The 24,493-nt window shown below is 43.5% G+C and overlaps 1 protein-coding gene across 1 annotated transcript; it reads left to right on the top strand.

Moving 5' to 3' along the window:
* Positions 1–19,479: 19,479 nt before the first annotated feature.
* On the top strand, positions 19,480–22,404 carry cdkn1cb (cyclin dependent kinase inhibitor 1Cb). The gene is made up of 3 exons (XM_078414754.1): positions 19,480–20,229; positions 20,830–20,967; positions 21,663–22,404. Exons 1-2 carry the CDS (start codon positions 19,719–19,721, stop codon positions 20,928–20,930), a joined length of 612 nt encoding a protein of 203 aa, XP_078270880.1. The 5' UTR covers positions 19,480–19,718; the 3' UTR covers positions 20,931–20,967; positions 21,663–22,404.
* Positions 22,405–24,493: the final 2,089 nt, after the last annotated feature.

A 24,493-nucleotide genomic window follows, 5' to 3' on the forward strand; every position in this document is an offset into this window, starting at 1 on the left:
AAAGATGGTCGACGGTTGGAAGGATCAATCCGACGGTTTGGAAATCAACAAAAAAAATGGAAGATGTTGGTAATCTGAAATAAAACGCAAAGTTTTTAAGAAAGGAGGGAGAGAGAAAACGGGTAATTATAGACCAGTTAGTCTGACATCAGTGGTGGGGAAGATGCTGGAGTCAATTATAAAAGACGAAATTGCTGAGCATTTGGATAGCAGTAACAGGATCATTCCGAGTCAGCATGGATTTACGAAGGGCAAATCATGCTTGACAAATCTACTGGAATTTTTTGAGGATGTAACTAGGAAAATTGACAGGGGAGAGTCAGTGGATGTGGTGTACCTCGACTTTCAGAAAGCCTTCGACAAGGTCCCACATAGGAGATTGGTGGGCAAAATTAGGGCACATGGTATTGGGGGTAGGGTACTGACATGGATAGAAAATTGGTTGACAGACAGAAAGCAAAGAGTGGGGATAAATGGGTCCCTTTCGGAATGGCAGGCAGTGACCAGTGGGGTACCGCAAGGTTCGGTGCTGGGACCCCAGCTATTTACGATATACATTAATGACTTAGACGAAGGGATTAAAAGTACCATTAGCAAATTTGCAGATGATACTAAGCTGGGGGGTAGTGTGAATAGTGAGGAAGATGCAATAAGGCTGCAGGGTGACTTGGACAGGTTGTGTGAGTGGGCGGATACATGGCAGATGCAGTTTAATGTAGATAAGTGTGAGGTTATTCACTTTGGAAGTAAGAATAGAAAGGCAGATTATTATCTGTATGGTGTCAAGTTAGGAGGAGGGGGAGTTCAACGAGATCAGGGTGTCCTAGTGCATCAATCAATGAAAGGAAGCATGCAGGTACACCAGGCAGTGAAGAAAGCCAATGGAATGTTGGCCTTCATAACAAGAGGAGTTGAGTATAGGAGCAAAGAGGTCCTTCTACAGTTGTACCGGGCCCTGGTGAGACCGCACCTGGAGTATTGTGTGCAGTTTTGGTCTCCAAATTTGAGGAAGGATATTCTTGCTATGGAGGGCGTGCAGCGTAGGTTCACTAGGTTAATTCCCGGAATGGCGGGACTGTCGTATGTTGAAAGGCTGGAGCGATTGGGCTTGTATACACTGGAATTTAGAAGGATGAGGGGGGATCTTATTGAAACATATAAGATAATTAGGGGATTGGACACATTAGAGGCAGGAAACATGTTCCCAATGTTGGGGGAGTCCAGAACAAGGGGCCACAGTTTAAGAATAAGGGGTAGGCCATTTAGAACGGAGATGCGGAAGAACTTTTTCAGTCAGAGAGTGGTGAAGGTGTGGAATTCTCTGCCTCAGAAGGCAGTGGAGGCCAGTTCGTTGGATGCTTTCAAGAGAGAGCTGGACAGAGCTCTTAAGGATAGCGGAGTGAGGGGGTATGGGGAGAAGGCAGGAACGGGGTACTGATTGAGAGTGATCAGCCATGATCGCATTGAATGGCGGTGCTGGCTCGAAGGGCTGAATGGCCTACTCCTGCACCTATTGTCTATTGTCTATTGTCTAAATGCTCAGCAGAACTGGCAGCATCTATGGAGAGAGAAACAGAGTCAATGATTCAGGCCAATGACTTCACTAGAGAGGTGATGTGTTAATGAAGAATCAGCGATGTGAGAGGGTTAGTCTGGATGAGAGTTGGAAATAGGATATGTGGAAAAAGAATCATTGAGTTGGGAGTCAGGTTGTGATTACAGAACTTGATGGGATGGGGGCAGGGGGGAGGGGGTAGGTTCATGAGGACCTTGGCAAAGAGATCGGGAATGTTTGGGAGTAATCATTAAGAAAATCTCATACACTCAACAGATTACTGGAGATGGTTGGGCCTCCTTTACATTTTATAGGAACAAACCTCACTCCTCGGGTAATGCCTGTCTCAGACCTTGTTCACACACATTTTTACACTCGTGACACCAAAACATGTATTGCATGTCCATCTGCTACCATTGCCCAGTGACCTATTGGACATCGAAACCAATGAAATATAAACAGAGATTTGGTAAAGTTTATCATTTTCTGCACCAAAAGGCTTGGGTATGATTGATCATGCAGGACAGACATATCTCCAGGAGATGGAGCTATTGCATTGCAGCACATCATGCTGCACTGAGATTCCAACCTCCCTTCATCTTATTTATAATGGCAGTCACTGACATGAAAAAGAGTAAGACTGAACACATTCTCTTTCTCTCTTTTATGTAGCGTGATATTACCTTCATTTCAAATCTTCTTGTTTTTTTAAATGATTTAGATTTTTTAGATTTAGAGATACAGCGCAGAAACAGGCCCTTCGGCCCACCGGGTCCGCGCCGCCCAGCGATCCCCGCACACTAACACTATCCTACACCCACTAGGGACAATTTTTACATTTGCCCAGTCAATTAACCTACAAACCTGTACGTCTTTGGAGTGTGGGAGGAAACCGAAGATCTCGGAGAAAACCCACGCAGGTCACGGGGAGAAAGTACAAACTCCGTACAGACGGCGCCCGTAGTCAGGATCGAACCTGAGTCTCCAGCGCTGCATTCGCTGTAAGGCAGCAACTCTACCGCTGCGCCACCGTGCCGCACCATGATAGGATGATACTTTTGGTACCATTGATAATAGGGCTAAGGGAATCAATGGATATGGGGAAAAAGTCGGAACGAGGTACTGATTTTGGACGATCAGCCATGATCATATTGAATGGCGGTGCTGGCTCAAAGGGCTGAATGGCCTACTCCTGCACCAATCTTCTATTTTGCTATGTTTCTATTTTCAGCTGAATCTGTTTCACCAACTTTTCAATCTCGTAAAACAGTTCCAGAATCCTTGGCAGTGATTTTCCTGAGCAGGAATATCATTTTATTGAGAATATGCTGACAAGCACTGCATAAGTTTTTACCGCAAGTAACATTATGTTTGTATGTGTGTGTAAATCAGGAAAATCTTGCCAAAGAATGACACAATTGAATGTTAAATCTCATGCGTAGGAAGTAACTGCAGATGTTGGTTTACACCGAAAATAGACACATGGTGCTGGAGTAACTCAGTGGGTCAGGCAGCATCTCTGGACAGAAGGAATGGGTGATGTTTCGAGTCGAGACCCTTCTTGGGACTCATGTTTTGTTTAACTTTTTTCATTGAAAAATTGCGCCTTCATAATGCACAATTAAATAGTAGTTTAAAAAAGAGGAGAGTCTGACTTCCTCAGCAATGCAATTTTAATAAGCTGTGGTTTATCTTAGCAGGAGTGAGTGGTGCCTTTAGTCCAATTCCTCTTCTTAACTGCTGGTAATGCTCCAACTTATTCTCTCTTAAGTGTGTTATCAATTCCCCTTGATACTTTTTCACTCCCCTACGCCAGGGATAATTTACAGTTACCATGTACCCTGCCAGCACATCTTTGGAACATGAAAGGAAATTGGAGCACACGATGAAACATACATTTTCACAGTGAAGGGCATACAAACTCTACACAGACAGCACCCAAGGTCGGGATTGAACCCATGGTGCTGAAGCTGTCAGGGAACTGCGTTCATATGTCCCACTGTACTCTACTGGTGATTTACAAAATAATATTTGGCAACTCATCAAATGGTAAACCACACTTTAGTGCTGGGCAGGCAATTCACTTACCCAGTAAACTGACTCACCCACAAACTCTATGTATCATTTAGCCACCGAGTGTCACTGCAAAACGTGCTTCAAGAGTCAAGAGTGTTTAATTGTCTTCAGCAACGGAACCAAGAAATCCTTACTTGCTGCAGCTTTACACGCCCATTAATGCAATGGTATACAAATAAATGTGCAATAATCAATAAATTAATCATCAGTAATACTCAGTAACCAGACCATCCTAGTGCAAAATTTAGTTTAGTTTAGTTTAGAGATACAGCGTGGAAACAGGCCTTTCGGCCCATCAAGTCCACACCATCTGATGATCGCCCGTACACTTGTTCTACCCTTCACACTAGCGACAATTTACAGAAACTAATTAACCTACAAACCTACATTCTTTGGAATGTGGGAGGAAACCAGAGCACCCAGAGAAAACCCACGTGGTCACAGGGAGAACGCACAAACTCTGTACAGACAGCACCTGTAGTCCGGATCGTAGCCAGGTTTCTGCCGCTGTAAGGCAGCAACTCTACCACTGTGCTACTGTACTGCCTCAAATTATATACTATTAACAATATATTATTATGTTGTGCACTAGTATAATAGTATATTTTGACCATAACAGTATATGTTTCAGTGAATTACTGACTCTAATTCAACAGTTTATATATAGAGTACCCAACAGTAAAATAAAGGTTGAGATCTGATTTGGATGGATATCCAAAAGAGAAAGAAATACATGGGATTGAGTTACAAAGATAAACAGTCAGGGTTATTTATATATGAAATAGTAGATATTTGAAACTATGTTACTGGCTGGAATTTAATTGAGAATTTCACACAGTTTATATGCTGAATAGCATGTATGTATGTGAGTTACTGGCTGGAGTCTAATCTAGGTGTTCGTGTAGGTTATGCATCGAGCTGCAGTAAATTTCTGCCTAGAAAGTATTTGACAAGTTTATATAATTTATATACAGGATAATGAAATAAATGATGATTTTATAGGCAGGAATCCAATTGAGTAAGATGTCAACAGCTGCCAAATGTACATATCTAGAAATGGGACTGCCTTCTCCGCCGATTTGGTGCAGTAAAAAATCAAATGTAATGAACTGCAGGGTTTGCAGTTTGTAAATTGTCTTCCAAGCCCTCTGTATATCTAACACAATCACACAGAGGAGGCCAAACATGCACAATGGCATCCAACAATTGCACACACGGCACTGCTTCCACAACTTCACTGATGCCTCTCTGGCCCTCAGCGTTTGTGGGCTGCTCGTGCAGAATTATGGCTTTACAAATTCTCTGAAGAATACTTCAGTGTGACATAGGGGGACTTGGGGGGGGTGGGGGGGGGGAGTTCTCAACGTGGTGCTGGAAACCCATCTCAGATAGCTCCACCACATCCATGACTTTCCCCTGGACACTCCATCCTTCTATACAATTATAAACTTCTCCAAGCCCGCAACCTTCCCAACCTTCATAATGCTACCCATTGTCACCATTGTCCCCCTCCCAAACAACAAACTTCCTGCCCAACATGACCATAGTCGCCCTTCTACATCTTGATCCCCTCTAGCCTTGACAACCAAACACTCCCAATATGAGTAGTATAAGAAAATAACTGCAGATGCTGGTACAAATCGATTTATTCACAAAACTCCAAAGACGTACAGGTATGTAGGTTAATTGGCTGGGTAAATGTAAAAATTGTCCCTAGTGGGTGTAGGATAGTGTTAATGTACGGGGATCGCTGGGCGGCACGGACTTGGTGGGCCGAAAAGGCCTGTTTCCGGCTGTATATATATGATATGATGATATGATGATAAAATGCTGGAGTAACTCAGCAGGTCAAGCAGCATCTCGGGAGAGAAGGAATGGGTGACGTTTCGGGTCGAGACCCTTCTTCATTGACCACTCTGACCGGCTCTGATATACTTCCCCATGTACTGATCATGCTAATCCAATCCCGCCTACTTCTGATTCACCATTGGCACCATATCCAACTAATCTGGGGTTCTCCCTCAACCATGTGCCTTTCTTTACCATGGCCCTTCAGATCTGAACTTGAGCTTAAACTTGAAACCAAAGTAGAAAGAGCAGAAAGCACTCAGCAGATAGGCAGCATCTGTGGAAATTAACATTCAAAGACAAATAAAGCACCATTGAACTATTGAACCTGAAATGGCGGCCATAATGTACTTACTATAGAAGAGCTTCCCAAGATATTTTACAGAATCATTCAGATGGGCGGCAGGGTGGCGCAGCGGTAGAGTTGCTGCTTTACAGCAGCAGGGTTTGATCCTGACTGTGGGAGCTGTCTGTACGGAGTTTGTACATTCTCCCTGTGACCATGTGGGTTTTCTCCAGTTTTCTCCCACACTTCAAAGACGTACGGGTTTGTGGGTTAATTGGCTTTGGTAAAATTGTAAAATTGTCCCTCGTGAGTAGAATAGTGCTATTGTGCGGGATGATCACTGGTCGGCATGGACTCGATGGGCCGAAGGGCCTGTTTCCACGCCGTATCACTAATGTAAAGTAAAGAAAACCGAGCCCATTCGAGAAAGAGAGAGAGAAGTTTTCAGAAGTAAAGGTTGCTCAAAGTCAAGTTCCATTGACTCCATTCTAAAAAGATGTCTGGTGAAAGGATATACGGGGAGAATTCTGAGATTAGGGCCCAGGTATTTAGGTATCTAAATCCAGAGGCCATAGGTTTAGGGTAAAGGGTAAGAGATTTAGAGGGGACCTGGAAAATAACTTTTTCCACTCTGAAGGGAATTGGAAGCTGGAGTACACTATTGGAGTAGTTGCCAGAGACTGATGCTCCCACATTTAAGACGTAGATGAGCAATGAGGCATTGAAGAAGGCAAATTTGAGGAAGGATATTCTTGCTATTGAGGGGGTGCAGCGTAGGTTTACTAGGTTAATTCCCGGAATGACGGGACTCTCATATGTTGAAAGACTGAAGTGACTAGGCTTGTATACACTGGAATTTAGAAGGATGAGAGGGGATCTTATCGAAACGTATAAGATTATTAAGGGGTTGGACACGTTAGAGGCAGGAAACATGTTCCCAATGTAGGGGGAGTCCAGAACAAGGGGCCACAGTTTTAGAACGGAGATGAGGAAAAACATTTTCAGTCAGAGAGTTGTGAATCTGTGGAATTCTCTGCCTCAGAAGGCAGTGGAGGCCAATTCTCTGAATGCATTCAAGAGAGAGCTAGATAGAGCTCTTAAGGATAGCGGAGTCAGGGGGTATGGGGAGAAGGCAGGAATGGGGTACTGATTGAGAATGATCAGCCATGATCACATTGAATGGCGGTGCTGGCTCGAAGGGCCGAATGGCCTACTCCTGCACCTATTGTTATTGTCTATTGTCTATTGAAGGCCAAGGTGAAATGCTGGTAAGATGGGTTAGTATGGATATGGTGGCCTGAAGAGCCTGATCATTAATCTCTACGAGTCCGATAGTTGAAGGCACCATCACCAATTATTGAAACGAATAGATGTTTCTCATGTTCATAAGATATAGGTGCAGAATTAGGTCATTTAGCCCATCAAATCTTCTCCGACATGCAATCAGGGCTGATCTATGTACACATTTCTGTGTACAAATAGGCAGAATCAAAAGATTGAAGAGTTCTTGGAGGGTTGTAAATGGGCTGGGAAGACTGAAAACAATGAGAACTGCTGTACATTGAAGAGATTTGAATATAGATATGAAAATTTGCAGCTCCTGCTTCCCTGGAACCAATAGACAATGATGATGGCTTGGATATGTAGAACTGAATTTTGGATGAGCTGAAAGATTTTGAAGACTAGGTATAAGAGATAGGTGAAGAGTGCACTAGGTTAATTAAATTTAGAATTAATTGATAAGGATTTCAGCTGACAGCTGGTTCTTGCAACTGATTGCACAAGGTAGTCACTTCCATGACTGTTTGGGTTTAACACATGAGAGGGGAGTGAACAGCACACTGTGACTGGAGCAACTTGTGTCAGCTCTGTGGATCAATTAAAAACGTCACCTTAAATGCCTCCTTCCCTGCAGACTCTGTTTTTAATTAACAAGACGAATGATGTCATTCTACAGGGTTGGGCCTCAAAAGGACAATCAGTCACTCACCTACCGATTACTGAGCTTTAATATTAAACTGCCCAAAGTAGCCAGAAGCCGTTGATAAAAGCATAACGTTTCTGCTTTATTTTCAAGAAGATACAAACGCGAAACTTCAATTGTTGGTGGTGGAATTAGAGGGTGGGTGGAGAGAGAGAGAGGCAATTCAACAACAGAGGAGCTTGAGGCAGGAGTGAAAGTAGGTAAATATGTGGAAATCTGGAATTTTAATGTTGGAGAAGATGGAGGTAAAGGATTAAAAACTCAGCCAATGGACAAATAGGACACTGAGCCAGGATGTACTAGTTCATCTGAGATGCCCAGTGTGAAACAGGTTGGGAAAGTTAAAAAATCCTCATAGGCACTGTGCATGGCTACAATCTTGCTTGTATTTAGCTGAAAGACATCATAGTTTGACAAAGCCCGGGGTACTGCCTTGAGGTATTCTGACGGCAGAGAGGGAGGGTCGAGCATTGCATTGCCTCTGTGGTTTCGGGTGGGATAACATATAAATGAAGAAGTGGAAAGGTTAAACACCGAATATTGGACAGGAGGGGGAAGGTTGAAGTCTAACCGCTGAGTTGTTTCACTCATGAGGCATAATTTGTAGCGGGACGCCTCATCCATCAACTGCATACATCCAGAAATTCCAGGCAACACCTTCCTAATTTTCCAATCCGTCCTCAAAATGAATGCGATTCCCATCACCATTTGATGCTCAGAAAGTTACGACCAAAGAGTGAAGGTTTCCTGAGTAAATACCAGGAATTGCAAGCTTGTGGGATCAGATTTTGCCGTACCTGATCTAATTTTTCCCATCATTTTTTAATTTTTACTTCAAATTTCCAGCAACTGCATATTTTGCAGGGCTGCACAGTGGCATTGCGGTAGACCTGCTGCCTGACAGCACCAGAGACCCGGGTTGGATCTTGACTATGGGTGCTGTCTGTATGGAGTTTGTACACTCCGCCCATGACCGCGTGCGTTCTCTCCAGTTACTCTGGTTTCCTCCCACACTCCAAAGATGTTCAGGTTTGTCGGTTAATTGGCCTCGGTAAACAAAATTGTAAATTGTCCACAGTGTGTCGGATAATGCTAGTGTATGGGGTGATCACTGATTGGCGCAATCTCGGTGGGCCGAAGGGCCTGTTTCCGCAATGTATCTCTAAAAGTCTAAAATTTAATAAAAACATGTTTGGACAAGGTAGCCGAATGCAGTTGGTGCTTTTTTGGTAGTATGGTCAAACTCTGAATACCTAGGAATAATTAATCGGCTTGAATCTAAACAAGAAATTCAACTGTTTCTTTGTGGACTAATAATTATCTTGACTACATCAGAATCAAAAGACCTCACTGTTTACCGAGAACACAAAGGGAAATTAGGAATTATAGGCCATTGTACAACCAAACTGTTTAGAGGCAGTTATATAGAAAGTAGGAGTCTTGAAGTTTGAACAGTTTTAAACTGTTATTTGTACCAAACATTACATTGTGTATCCCTCTTCAAAAAGCAGCTCTCACATTACAACAGAAGACTGCACTGAAATTATTTAATTGTTGCAAACTTTTTCAATTTCCTTTTCTTTTATACTTCGATGGAATATTTTATAGCACAAACCTCACTGAGATTATTTCACCTTGGGGGCCATAGTGGCTGGCTGCAAATGTTCGTGACATTGAGGAGTTCCTAGGGTAGGGGAAGGGAGAGATGAGTCAGGATGTGGTGAATTTTCCACTTCAGTTTTTCCCTGCTCTCATGAAAGCAGTAACTCATGCGGAGATCTCCTTCCACAGGCACCAACTATGCATTGCTACCATGTCCAAATATTTATTTCTTATGAAAGCAAAATATGTCGGATGTTGGGAATACAAAATCAAAACAAAAAAAAAACCAAGACGTGTTTAGCAGGCCAGGCAGCATCCACAGAGAAAGAAACTGTTAATATTCCATTTCCATGAGCTTTCATTAAAGCCAGGCATGATTAGTGCTAAAGGAAGTTAGAAGATGCAGTGAAAGAAGGCGGCAGTGGAACAACAAAAGGGAGGGTCTGTGAATGGATTAAATCACAAAAGATGACGATGTCAGGAAAAAGTAATTAATGCGACAATTAGCAAGAGATGAGTTTCAAGGAAATATAAATGGGAATTATTGAACTTATATGTTGTGCTCAGCAGGTTTTAAAGGGGTATAATTATGGTCTGAGAGTAAATATTGGTTAGTCATGCTCATCCACTGCTTTCTGGGAAATCCCCGCAATTCTTTACAGAAGTTCTGGATTCCCGTACATATGTGGAAATTTCTTGACAGTTCTTCGACTCTGAGAGTCGACAGTGAAGTGGGAATGGTAATTCCCGCTCGCCTTCCACCCTTGGCATTAAGAACTGTGACAGTGCTCAACCACAAGTTGAGAGCAGTAAATGTGCAGAAGGTATTTCTGTGCTTAGCATTTAGGTCTCTGGGGAGATTTCTGCCAACAGCGATTTCTTCCCTCCCCCCCCCCCCCCCCCCCACCCCCACCTCTTCAACTCTTAACTCCCACAACTCTATCTTTGCACGACATTGATAAGGTCTCAATTTATGCATCTTACAGCTTTGCAGATTCGGTAATAAGTTCAACAAGTTCAGATAGTAATTATTCTGTTCCCATTTACTTTCCCTCTGGACTTGTCTATTCCTTCTTTATACTTCCCAATACTGCTTCAATTGCCTTTCACCATTATTCTGCTTATCGTTTTACCTCCTCTGCCTTCTATATCATTAGCTGCTTGTTCTTCAATCATTTCCTCCTGACTCCCAGCACCACACTTTTCTCTGCACCTTGTTGTATTATTAGTTTTTTCTAGTTCTTAAGCATGGCCAATGACATTAATGGTGTTTCTATCTCCACAGGTCCTGCCTCACCTGTCCAATATTTTCAAATTCTAATTCATTCTTCATGCATGAGTCTAGACTACAACCTAGAGAAAACATGTTTTCCAGGGTGACCAATATTGCTAAGTGTGAATGTTGGGTTGAATATGCAGACAGCTGCTTTTCCACAATGCTACGGTTAATGGCATTAACCTCTTCTGTAGCTCAGACTGAAATTATGTACGATTTGGGAAGTTTTGCAATTTTAAGAGCCCTGTTGAGCATGAAGACAACTCAAATGTTCCCTCTAGTCCTTTGTGCCATTCAAAGCGACCATTGCTAATCTTCAAAACAAACCGCACTATTTCACCTGTTCCCCATAGCCTTTATCTCCCTCAGTTACCAAGATCTATCACCTTCCATCTTGAAAATACTCCATTGAAATACTCCCTCCCTCCCTCCCTCCCTCCCACTCCCTCCCGCCCCCCATTGGCACATAGGGCTGAAAGTATTACCTGAGAGTAGAACCTACAAGTTCTAGCAAGGGATGTTTACTGTGGGGTTTTATATATTGATAACTTCCTATGTATATAGAAATTATGTAAATTTCTGCTTTTACGATGGAATTATGTTTGATTACCATGTCGATCTTTTCCTTCCCTCCCCATAATCTACTTTTTTGTTTGGATTCCTGCTGTGTTTAAGTTTGGGTTAGAGTTAGTGAGGAGTCTACCTTTCATTTACCCAGTGTCAGCTGTGCAGTTTATTACCAAAAACAAGAGGCCCAGATTGGACAGCAATGTGCAAAATACAGACTACTGGAGGAATTCAGTGGGTCAGGCAACAATCGTGGAGGGAAAATGGACAGGCAACGTATCGGATTGGGATTCTTCTTCAGACTGAGAGAGGGGAGATAACATTGCCTGTCGATTTCCCTCCAGAGATGCTGCCTGCCCTGCTGAGTTCCTTCAACACATTGTTTTTTGCACAGGCTTCTAATCGCTGCAGTCTTGCGTCTCTAAGGCAGCAGTGTTTTGTATTTTGGTTGCATTGACCACAACCAAGTTCATTTGATGTCATGAATATCTTTTTTTTTTTTCCACGACCGGAATTCAATTCTACAATGGAAAGTGTTCAAATTACCATGTGCTGATAAATTTGTAAAGATTAACATGCACTCTTTTGGCTATGGGAAGAAATGACAATCAGAACTTACACAGAGTAGTCAATGTATGGGAATAGATTGAGAAGGGCTATAATTGTATCAGCAAATAGAAGAATCAGACAAATAACCAGGGAAACATTTGCTCTGAAAGGTAATGTGATATGTGAAGTTTTCTAAGATTGGGACTGACAGATGGAGCCTGCTGTGTACAGTATAACATGTTCTTTAAAAAAAGTTTGGCTAAATAAGTTAAAACACAAAAATGTTAATAACAGTAATTATAGCATCAATACACACACACATCTGTGATCTCATAACACATAATGTCAATGGAAATATCTTAATTTACCAGGGAACTCAGAACTCTTGTGTGACTCTGAAACCACCTCATGCCACCCTACCCCAAACACGTTGTTTTGACGCTAATTTTCGTGCTGTTCCCAATTTCTCTTCTATGTGCTTACTTCCTTTATAATCTGCCTGCCCTTACTTCATTCGGGTTTTTGATATAATTATTATTAGCCCTTGAATACTTCCATGAAAATAATTCCATTTGTTTGGAAAACCAACAGATTCTGACGACGGGTTACTAACCTGAAATGAAAATTCTGCTTCGACATTTACAGATGCATGCTGACCTGCTGGATGCTTTATACATTTATATTTAACTAGACCAAGTGGACACATTGGGCCCAAACCTCTCCTGCATTGGTGCAGCACCCTCCCCTCCTCCCTCCCCCCTCTCTCCCTCCCTCTCTCCCCCTCTCTCCCTCCCCCCTCCCCTCCTCCAACCCCCCATCCCCCTTCTCCTCCCCTTCCCTTCCTCCTTCCCAACCACATCCACTCCATCCCCCTCAACCCCACTTACCCTCCCTCCCTCCCCCCCCTCCCTCCCTCCCTCCCTCCTAAATGTGAATAACTTTAAAAATATAACACCGATTTCAATGAAACTTCTTCCATTAGCACCAAAGGGTGCGAGTAAGGTGGGCCTAAAATTGTCACGTCATCGTGTACCGTTTTGGCTGTAGTTCAGGAACAAACAAACAAACGAGAGTCTTAGTATATAGATATATGTTATATTTTAAAAGAAGACATTTGTCTTTCATGACCTCAGTCCATACATAGCAGAGAATCAGAGCATATCTACCGGGCGGTACGGTGGCGCAGCGGTAGAGTTGCTGCCTTACAGTGCTTGCAGCGCCAGAGTCCTGGAAATGATCCCGACTACAGGTGCTGTCTGTACGGAGTCCGTACGTTCTCCCTGTGACCGAGTGGGTTTTCTCAGAGATCTTCGGTTTCCTCCCATACTCCAAAGACATACAGGTATGTAGGTAAATTGGCTTGGTATAAATGTAAAATTATCCCTAGAGTATGTAGCACAGAGTTAATGTGCGGACTCGGTGGGCCGAAGGGCCTGTTTACGTGCTGTATCACTAAACTAAACTAATCTAAACATAAAGTTATAGATAATGGTGTAAAGTAGGATATGCAACTGTTAACAGCTCTTAATCACAGTAAATTCTCATCAACACCAATGCAATAAATGACCAAATTACTTGCTTTTGTGATATTTGTTAAGGGTGAAACATTGGACAAGATGCTGGGAGACATTTCCTACTCCAATAAGTTTTGGGTTTTCTAAAGCCCACCTGAGATAGCTTCAAACTAATTTCATTGGAAAGACATTCCAAGATTCCCAACAGCAGGATTATGTAGTGAAATCCCCAAATTAGGTTTTCAAGTCACTATGTGCTGAATCAGAGAACTACTGCTGAGTCATGCCATATTCTCGTTATATCTTATACATCTTCCCAAATGATAGAAGTAAATTAATTGAAATCTTCTTTGCCAGTTTTCCAATTTAGGAAAATATATACGATGGAAGAAGATGCCTGGGTTATAAAGTCAGGTTCAATATTGCTCTGCTTCATGGCAAAACCAGTGGAGAATATTCTAACTTGCAATCCTTATCCAGAATCAGAATGTAGGCCTCACAGTGGCTGTCTCTCAGTCTGAAGAAAGGTCTCGACCCAAAACGTCACCTACTCTTTTTCTCCAGAGATGCTGCCTGATCTACTGAATTACACCAGCGTTTTGTGTCATGCTCCACTTCAATGATTGGTGCCCACCAGCTTTTGGACTTGACATGTAGGCAGACAACTTAAAAAATGTCCCAGCTATTTGTTAGTCAATTGCAATCCCTTGCAATGGTCTTTGCTGACAAGGAATACAAAATGGAGGCAAAGTAAATGGGTTTAGATGATCACAGACTCCGTTCCCTGGATCTAACCACTACAAATTAATGTGGAGGTCATTGGAGTGTAATCCCAAAGTTGTCAAACTTCTACAGGCAAAGTTGTCAAACTTAAGCAGCCATTGCCAATGGACATCATGGTTAACAGAGGGCATTGGAAAGTTCAATGAAGGTCACACATAGTTCCTGATATTGCTCTCAGCATTTTCTTGGAATTGCCTTGCCACAATGAGTTGGGTTTTCTCAACCCACTGAGTCAGTAGTTCCTTTTGCTGGTCAAAGCCATGTCATGACGTGAATAGGATGTCCTTGGAAAGGGGAAGGAGTGGGCTAAGTATTTCCCAGCAGTGGGATGAAGAGGGATGCCATCTCTTTTATGAGAATCTCTGTGCTGGCTTCAATGGGTCAACCCTATCCCCTTTCTAGAAGATGCTGACTGCTTAAAGTATATATGGTATTGGTTTATTACTGTCATGTGTAGAGATACAGTGAAGGGCTTTTGTTTGTGTGCTGTCCTATTGATACAGTACTTGAATACAATCAAACCGTACACAAGTACAACAGGTGAATTGAAGAGAAAAATGCAAGAGGAAAAAGTCAAAAGGTGGACACAAAAAGTTGAAAGCAGGTCAGGCAGCATCTCCGGAGAACAAATACTGGTGACATTTCAGGTCTAGACCCTACTTCAGACCCTTCGGGTTTCAACCTGAAACGTCACCTATTTATTTTCTCAAGAGATGCTGCCTGACCCGCTGAGTTACTTCAGCTTTTTGTGTCTATCTTCGGTTTAAATCAGTTTCTGCAGTTCCCCCCTACACTTTGGAAAAAGTCCAATGTTCCCAATGAGGAAGGTTGGAAAATTAGGACTGTACCCTAGTTTGTGGAACAACCGTTCAGGAGTCAGATTGGCTGGAGGCTTCAGAATACTGATAGACTGTAGGTCTCATCAGTCTTGGTAGGCCTCACTGGTCAGGTCTGCTCAGTCCTTCGATGATGAAGGTCACAAGTTCATCCGACCTGAAAGAAATTTAAAGAGAATGTGGTTATTTAAACTGGAAATAGATTGTTATTGTTAGTACAGCTGGAAATAGATTAATTTACAAATGGAAAGAGAGATTTAAAAAAGTGGAGCGACTGTATCGGACGATAGTAGATCCTCTATGGAACCAACACTCGATGAGTGGCCTTGTTCAGGTGCCAGCTCGCAGTGCAGCAGGAACTTCTTCATGATTCCTGGTGTTAACTCTGAAGCAGCAGAGTTTGTTGGTGAAGGCCTCTCCTCCCTAGTTTTAAAGATCTTTGTTAGAATGGTATCAGGATCAGGGCTCTTGCTTTTCATCACCAATATATCATGGTTAATTTCACTGAGAGGTTAGGGTTCTGGAGTGGGTGCACAGCTTGGGGGTTGAATGGGTCATTTTCGTTGAGAGATGGATTCAATAGAGTCATAGTCATATTGCGCGGAAACAGGCCCTCCGGCCCAGCCGACCAAGTTGCCCCATCTACCCTAGTCCTACTTGCTGACGTTTGGCCCCTATCCCTCTAAATCTTTCCTATCCATGTACCTGTCAATAGACAATAGACAATAGACGCAGGAGTAGGCCATTCAGCCCTTCAAGCCAGCACCGCCATTCAATACGATCATGGCTGATCACTCTCAATCAGTACCCCGTTCCTGCCTTCTCCCCATACCCCCTCACTCCGCTATCCTTAAGAGCTCTATCCAGCTCTCTCTTGAAAGCATCCAACGAACTGGCCTCCACTGCCTTCTGAGGCAGAGAATTCCACACCTTCACCACTCTCTGACTGAAAAAGTTCTTCCTCATCTCCGTTCTAAATGGCCTACCTCTTATTCTTAAACTGTGGCCCCTTGTTCTGGACTCCCCCAACATTGGGAACATGTTTCCTGCCTCTAATGTGTCCAATCCCCTAATTATCTTATATGTTTCAATAAGATCCCCCCTCATCCTTCTAAATTCCAGTGTATACAAGCCCAATCGCTCCAGCCTTTCAACATACCTTTTAAACGTTGTCATAGTTTCTGCTACAGCTACCTCGGTCGGCAGGTCATTCCATATACCTACCACCCTTTGTGTGAAAACGTTGCCCTTCAGATTTCTATTAAATCTTTCTCTGCCACCTTAACTCTACGTCCTCCGGTTCTTGACTCCCCAAATCTGGATAAAACATGTAACAACAGTGTTACATGTTACCTGTGGCTCCTTCTGTTGGAGTATATGTGTATCTGCTCTCTCTATCCAGCTTGAGGTGGGTACTTGCAACAGGAAGGAGGCCAATTTATTTCATTTATGAGAGCTTTGGCCACAAATGATCATGTCAGCACCCAAAAAGACTCAATTTCTCACAACTGTGTGCAGACTCTTCATTTGCCTTTCTCTCTTCACCCCACCAATGATTCTTAATTTCTCCAATCTTCCCTTGTAAACCTGGTTGAGATGCACTTGCAAAGGTTCCAATGTTGTTTTGCCAGCCCCAAAGCACAGCTAAAGAACTCTCTCCGATAAAGAGTGTTTTGGAAGCCCCTGGAAACTGACAGGGTCTTCATCACCCAACATCGTCAGCCCAGAGTTGGTCTGACAGAAACGACGCCAAGTCCAAGAGGTTTCTCCAGCTGTACATGGCACTTTTACTGGGCCACAGGGTATGACCTGAACTTCAGTTCCAGTCATCATTGATGGAGCCACTTTCCGAGAAGCAGCAATATCTAGTCTGCCGCAATCCCGTGTGTGTCTTTGTGCGAAGTGCAACTTCTACATATTTTTGTAACTGCGAAGATGTAACAAAAGGAAGACTTGTTGTCCACGAATGCTGAATGTGAATGTGCTCCGTGTGGATTTTCATTGTGTGGAGCAGACGCCAGTATTACAAGGACGTGGGGAATGCGATTTGGGCTCTTCCATTTAATCTATTTATTAAGTGTTCCATTATCATAACTTTATCAAAGCACTTCTATCAAACTGGTCCTATTATAATATTTCAATCCCCTGGAACAAATGCCATAATTTTAGAAATAACTTATTCCATATTCGGCGCTCTGAATTCCTGGAAGATTTTTTTTTAATAAAAAAAAAATTAGCTGCCCCCACATTTGCATGAATAAAATATTTCTGGCGTTTTTATTAATGAATGGCTGAACACTCATTCTCTTTGTTTTATATGAAATCCATTCACATTAAATCTGCCTAAAAACTTCGAGGCTGATGGAGATGTACGTCCACACCAAATGGTGCTGTTTCGACAGTTTAACTCGTCCACCGCTTTCGCCGATGGTTATAGATATAGTAGAACCCAGACAGGCGATTGTCATTGTGAAACCTCAACCCCCATCTCAGACCGAAATCCACGCACTCATGATGATAGAGATGTCCCAATAAATTGACTCAGCAAAATCCAACGTTCCAAAAACCAAACTATGTTTCCAAACTATTCTCAAGGCAAGGAGAAAAGACAAAGTGATGTCCAATATTATTGTTTAAAAATTGTTTTCCCTTGGATAAGCCACCGTCTGCTCCCACCTGGAACCAGTTACGTTCTGCTTGAGATTTATGGTGCAGTTATGGTTGAGTCACGGGATCTGCAGAGATGGCAAAACAATATATTTCCATGTCTGCGATGATATTTTCCTGGAGTGGGTGGGTCATAGTCCGAGTATTAATAGGGAGTAGCCAGGTATTTTTTTTTATCAGAGCAGTTAATATACGTTGCCAAGTCTCTGGCGAGTGAGTTTAATGTTAAAAGACAGTAAGAAACATTGTGGCTTTAAACGGCACGTTGCGTAAGCAACGAATCCACTGCATTTTTAGTTGTATTCTGTGCACCAGTCACGAAGTATGCGGAGCCACACGTAGGGTTATTGTGTTTATCTGTGAATCAGACTGTTTCGTAGAAGGTGTTGTCTGTGACTCTGGGAGTTACTGGATCAGAACTGCTATTGACGATAACCGGCCCTACCCCGCTCTTTCATTACACATACTTTGTTCAAATTATTTGACATAAACCTGCGCGAATTTCCAAATCCTGCTTATTCATTTCCGGATTTCGCAGAGTTAGTAGGAATATTGCATCAGACAATGGAAATACCGCGTCTGTGAGCTGGACAAGGTGGGGATAGTCGGTGTGAATCGCCTTCCGGACACAGGACAAAGATCCGATCAGGGGGTGGGGGCGGGATTGGAGGGAAGGTAGAGGAGAGAATGGGGGAGAGAGCCTTCCCATCGTATGTTTCTAAGATTTAAATATATATATATATATATATATATATATAGGGTTCAAAGCGAACACAGCACACACAGCCTTCAGTTTCTTTGTAACCGGAGCAATCTGTCAAACGGTGATATGAAACTGCCCCACTAGGACAGACAGGGGAGATCAGCGATAATGGAGTGAGGGGGGAGAGAGAGAGAGAGTCCGTCGGGTTTAGGGAGTTTCTCCATGTAAGGAGGTATTTTTTGTGTGAAACTTGTCAGGAGTAACGTATTGTGTCGGTTTTCCCAGCGGGAAGATGAGGCGGTTTCAAACAACGCCTAGAGTCATCTTTACTACGAGAAAGAAGGGAGGGGAACTACGAGAAAGAAGGGAGGGGGGGAGGGGGGGGGGCGATCACGAGTTCGAAGTGTTGAAGATGCACATTTTTTATTTTAAAAAAACACAGTTGGAGTAGTATTCACGGATGACAAAGGAACGTGATTTTCCGGATTTGTGTTTACTTTAGTTAAAGGTCCATCTGCATAGTGATCAGACTCCACGGGAATGAAGCATTGTTTTGTCTGCCGAAACTAAAACTATAATTAACTAGAAACCTCAAATATCAGCTGTGCAACTTGTAAACATTAGTTAAAAGCCCATACTTAAGAGTGAGAGCGCCTTTATAGTGGGTTTTACCGGGGGGGGGGGGGACACTACAAAAGGGCATTGCAAGGGTTAAGAGAGTCGCGACATATCTCAATACGTAATATTCAGGAGAGTATATTAAATATACATATGCATTAGCTGGAAATTCCTGTTTTTTAACACGAATTACAAACAGATTGTTGCAAGATCAAAAAAAAACCATGGTCATGTAATTTGGTTTGATAACCTGGTTTGCAGCTGCAAAGTTGTTATTGTAGCTGGTGTGTAGTGATAGAGGTTTAAAAGGCTGGTGTCTGCGTTCCACATTGTCCGCACTCAGCAAGTCTGTGGTGGTTATAGTAGATTCTGGCGTAAACAAAGAGAGCGCTTGGCTGCCAATCAAGGCGGGCGGGGCACACAACCTCGCCTCCTTCTCCATCTTCTCCTTGCCAATGACCGTGAGTGGCGGGCGGAGAGACCAATGCAGTGGGCCCACAGGTCCAGAGGCAGTGCCAATGAAGGAAGGGGAAACGAGAGGCGATGCCCGCCGTGCGGCCAATGAGGGGGGGGTGTGTGTGTGTTCGCGTCCAACCCTCTCGGGGGCTGGCCGGGGACGACGCTGGTTAAAAAGCTTCGAGGTGGTGCAAGAGACGAACATCGCAAACGCGGCACCATAGCAGGCGGATCAACAAAAAAAAAAAAAACACACACACCAACCTCACCTTTCTCCAAAAAAAAAAAACAACACCCCCCCCCCCCCCCCCCCAGGACGTGGTATTGAGCGACTGCCGCCAGCTACTCTTTGCAGAAGGAACCCGGGGTGGTTCTGCGTTGGGATTAAAGAGCCCGCTATGTCCAGCGTGCAGCAACTCTTCGGCGGCAGTGTGGAGAGGGTGGCGACCAGGAGGAACTTCCCCCACCACGCCACCGCCGCCGCCACCACCGCCGTGTGCCGGAGCCTGTTCGGACCCATTGACCACGAGGAGCTGCGCCGGGAGGCCAAGAACAAGCTGCGGGAGATCAGCGAACAGGCCCAACAGAAGTGGAATTTCAACTTCGCCACGGACACCCCGCTGGAGGGAGGCGAGTACCAGTGGGAGGAAGGCAGCGACGTGCCCGTCTTCTACCGGGAGATCATCCAGAGGGGGAAGGTTCGCCTCCAGTGTCCGGCTCTCGGTCCTGACACCGAGTCCGAGAGCTGCGCTCCCGCCGGCCTGGGTTCCCCCGACATCGTCCAGCGGTTATCGGAGCTGGAGAGCGGAGAGACCAACCAGGAGAACCGATCGGATAACTTGCACTCAGGGATTAAAACGGGCAGAGTGGCGTGCGCTCGGAAAAAGGGCTCCACGGGACACATCACAGGTGAGACTGAACTCCCTCCCCGACGCTTCCTCACCCACCCCCGGTTACCGAACCCATGCCTTGTTTAAAGACCGCTTGCCTAGCGTGTACGGCTTGCGGCCGTGAACTCTCCTGGCGGTTGTTGTTGAGAGGCTGGAAGGCGAAAACATTCCTGTGTAACGTAGTAGTAACGATATCTCTCCCTGAAATTTGCTTACACAGCAACTTTCAGTCGCGGGGGTTGGGGGAGAACGAGAGATCTACGCTTACAGCCCCTTCTATTTCTCCCAATTGTTGGGAGTTCATCTCCTTTTCCTTGACATTTTTTAAACCTTTCACCCAAAAAAAGATTTACGTCACCCTTTATATACATATATATATTCAGTCTGAAGAAGGGTCTCGACCCGAAACGTCGCCCATTCCTTCTCTCCCGAGATGCTGCCTGACCTGCTGAGTTACTCCAGCATTTTGTGAATAAATACCTTCGATTTGTACCAACATTTGCAGTTATCTTCTTATACTATACATATTAAGATGTGTGTTACTTGGCGGTGGTTTGGAGAAAAGGCTGTCGGATTTAAATGTGTGTGTAATGTTTTTTTTGTTTTTAATTGTGGTTAGATTTTTTCGTCAAACGAAAAAGGACGATTGGAGACAAAGCTCCCAGTGAGAACGGGTCTGTGGTGCCGGGAGAACAAACTCCACGCAAGAGAATACGATAAAAAAATAAAGGAGAAAACGATAACAACAGAAATAAAAGTGAGTAGACTAGACTGCGCGTTGAGTAGACTGGAAAGCATGAATTGGGAGGAAAAACAAGGACGGGGTCGGGCATGAGAAATGGCTCGTAGTATAAGATAGTAAACAACTTACTCAACTCTCGACGTCAGGCGAGTGGGGCGAGGTTTCAGCTGTCATTGTCCCGTGACTGAGCAGCATTTTGTGAACTGCAGTAACCGAGCACAGTAGCGGCTTGGGCGACTCAAAAGTCAGCCAGCCCCAAGCAAACCTTTTGCTAGTTTATTTTAATTTTTTTTAAACCTCTTTAATTGCAAAAGTGCAATTGTTTGTTGGTGTGTGTGTACACAGTGAACAGAGGGGTTGGGATTAAAGTAAGAGGTCAGTTGGTCATTAGTTTTGCCTTAGGAAGTTGCTTTTAATCTGTAACCTTCAGGATATTATTAAGTGTTAAAGGATTTTTAAAACTTTTTAGTACATATATTTATATATGAAGCCTTTAGTACCCCGCCTGGAGGCAGTGACGTCAACTGAGGGGGAGGGGGTCCTTCAGACGTCACGGTGCGATGGTATTGAGCTGACTCACCATTGATTAGGGAGGGGGGGGGGGGGAACTAACTGGTTTAAGTACTGTCATTGACGATTACTGCTATTTGCATCGAGATCCGTATCCCTAACAACGTTTTCCTCTTTTTTTTCCTCTCCAAACCCTGCAGTTATTTGCACTCCGCGTTTTTTCTCTCTCGGTGCAATGAAAAGAAATGGCTGACAGCGACCATTCGCCATCCTGACTGTTTTGTACCTGAAAGGCTGATCAAAAGAAGACTACACTGACTGACCCGAGTATCAGAAGAGAAGAGGGCGGGGAGGAAGACTGGGCCTCTTTCGATTGTGTTGTTTGCATACCCAGTAAATGTAGCAACCGGTCCTCAGTGGTGGACATGCCACTGCCGCCAGTGTTAAAAAGGAGCGCATCCAGCCATTCAAATCTGAACATTATGTATCTACACTGGTCAATGGTGTAATGCTTAACAATGAATATATTACGGGGAAAAAATAAGTTCTAAATAGTGCTCTGCTAATATCTCTCAGTACAACTCGAGATGTATATTTGTAAATTACAAAAGCTTATACTAACTTATATTTCCTATTTATGTTAAGAATGGTTTCATCAGTTCTGGCACCCAATTAGCTCCCTTTTGTGTTGGGATGAAAGGGCACTCTCTTTATTTACAAAGTCTGTAAATATGTTTTTATTTTTTTAGTTTGTGTCTTGCGTCCACATTTCGTATGTAGCCAAAATGTTTTGTGTACTTGAAGGTTGAGCAGAGGGTTCCATTTTTTTTGTTTCTGAGCCGTTCATGTACCACTGCCACTTTTTGTGTTGGTAAAATTTGGAAAGACAAAAAAAAAAATCAACATTTTTTCAACTGAATAAATGAATACAGTTTAATTTTACATTGTCCCGTCTACCTTCTTCCATCACACAATTGCACACTATCCACGCTTGGTAAAGGTGTATGAAACTTGAAATTTCATGTTGCCTGCAGGTTGTAGATTGAGCTTTGAAGTCCAGACATAAGTACTTTAATTTCTCCTCTTTGCATATTAAAAAAAAAAAGAATAAGGCTGCGTTGTGAAGATTCTAGTCTCCCGATAGTTCAGGGTAAGGAGGTGAATGATTCACTTAAGATAGACACAAAAAGCTGCAGTAACTCAGAGGGACAGGCAGCATCTCTGCAGAGGAGGGAGGGTGACGTTTCGGGTCGAGAACCTTCACTTTTTCAACAGCGGTAATATGTAGGTTGACCTATTCTTCCTCCGGCCTGACCCGTCGTTAAAATGTCCATCGATTCGTTTAGGACTTCGTAAAGCACGCGGAATTGCCCCATCAAATTTTGCAGGCAACTCGAAATGGCCGGAATAAGATTAATGGTGCGATATTTTCGTACTCGGGATTTGATTATAGGAGACAGGATCGAATGCCGTCTGATTCGCGACCCGTGCACCTGGACGGCCCTTAAGGTGTTTCACAGGTCTTCAGAGCAAATCCTCTATTGACTTTTAAACACCTGTTCATGTTCTCTGCAAAGCCAACGCCAGGCGCATTCCCGCCTTCTCCGTTTGATTCCTTAACAATAAAATGCGCAGGGGGGTGGATGGGAGGGGGGGGGGGGGGAGTTGAGATTGATGTGCTGCGTGTTACTTTCTCTTGCTTGAATCGGGGAAGCAGCTCTGCTATTGTCCCGCAGAGAGTTGGTTAAAGATGTGTCTTGGGAGAGTCAGTTTCTTGGACATTCCAAATTATTTTCATTTTAATGAATTTCGCCGTCAACGAAGGAAAAAACGAAAGAATTTCGCCCAATGCGCTTTTAAAATTAGATGAAAAATGACCTTGTTCAGTCATTTTAAAATCACAATTGCCTTTAGTCTTTCAGACCTGCAGGGACTGAAGAGAAAGGTTATTTTCTGTCCAGTTGCCATGAGTGCAACGGAACAGATGCCCTAATCAGCTAATGTCAGCGCCGATAAAAACTAGTCACCTGGGAGTCATGATTTGTGTGTGTGTGTGTGTGTATATATATATATATATTGTGTGTGCATATATATATATATATATATAGTGTGTGTGAGTATATATGAGTGTGTGCGTATGAGTATATGTGTATGAGTGTGTATTTGTGTGTATGTGTGTGTATGTATATAAAATAGTGTATGAGTGTGCGTATGACTATATGTGTGTATGAGTGTGCGTATGACTATATGTGTGTATGAGTGGGTGTCTATTATTTGTATTTGTGTGTATAATGTGCGTGTATAAGTGAATTTGTATATGAGTCTGCATGTGTACGAATATGTATGTATAATGTGTGTGTGTATATTTGTATTATGTGTGTGTGTGTGTGTGTGTAGTAAAGTGACGGGGGTGTGGGGTTGGAGCGGTAGTGGAAGGGTGAGAAGAAAAGCGAAGACCACAGATTGAAACGTTTCCAGAAAAAACCCATCTCCGGTGTATTTTTTTGCGCTCAGGGGCAGCACACCGCGATACAACGCTCCTGGGCTCTGACCTTTTGCTCGTTCTTGTTTCGTCCGAGGCGGGAATCGTCCGCAGAACGGGATTTATGGAAACAGCCAATAAAACTGGGTGATTCCGCGACCAAGAGCTGTCTCCTTTGTTTGTCAATAAGAAGAAACGGGGCATCTGATGCCTGCCACCTCTTGACACGAAGGGTGTCCCCGTCCGTCCTGTGATTGACGTTGAGAGTTTGTGAAACAGAAAGTGTAAATGGAAGAGTCATGCAATTTCTATGAATCTGCTGGTCATATTTCCTCAGAATCGCCACGTTTCCGTGTCAGCATTTCACTCCATATTAAAAACACACACACACACACACACACAGAAGATGCAATATGAGAATTGGAAAGAATAGTAGCCTGTAATTCCAACCATCCGTGGGCTTTCCCTCCTCAGACCAGGGAAGGCACAATGATGTCACAGTTGGAAAGCCAAAACAAAATACTACGGTGGCTGGCAACTCTGAAATAA

The sequence above is a fragment of the Rhinoraja longicauda genome, chromosome 18 (assembly GCF_053455715.1).
Source record: "Rhinoraja longicauda isolate Sanriku21f chromosome 18, sRhiLon1.1, whole genome shotgun sequence".
Taxonomy (NCBI): Eukaryota; Metazoa; Chordata; class Chondrichthyes; order Rajiformes; family Arhynchobatidae; genus Rhinoraja; species Rhinoraja longicauda.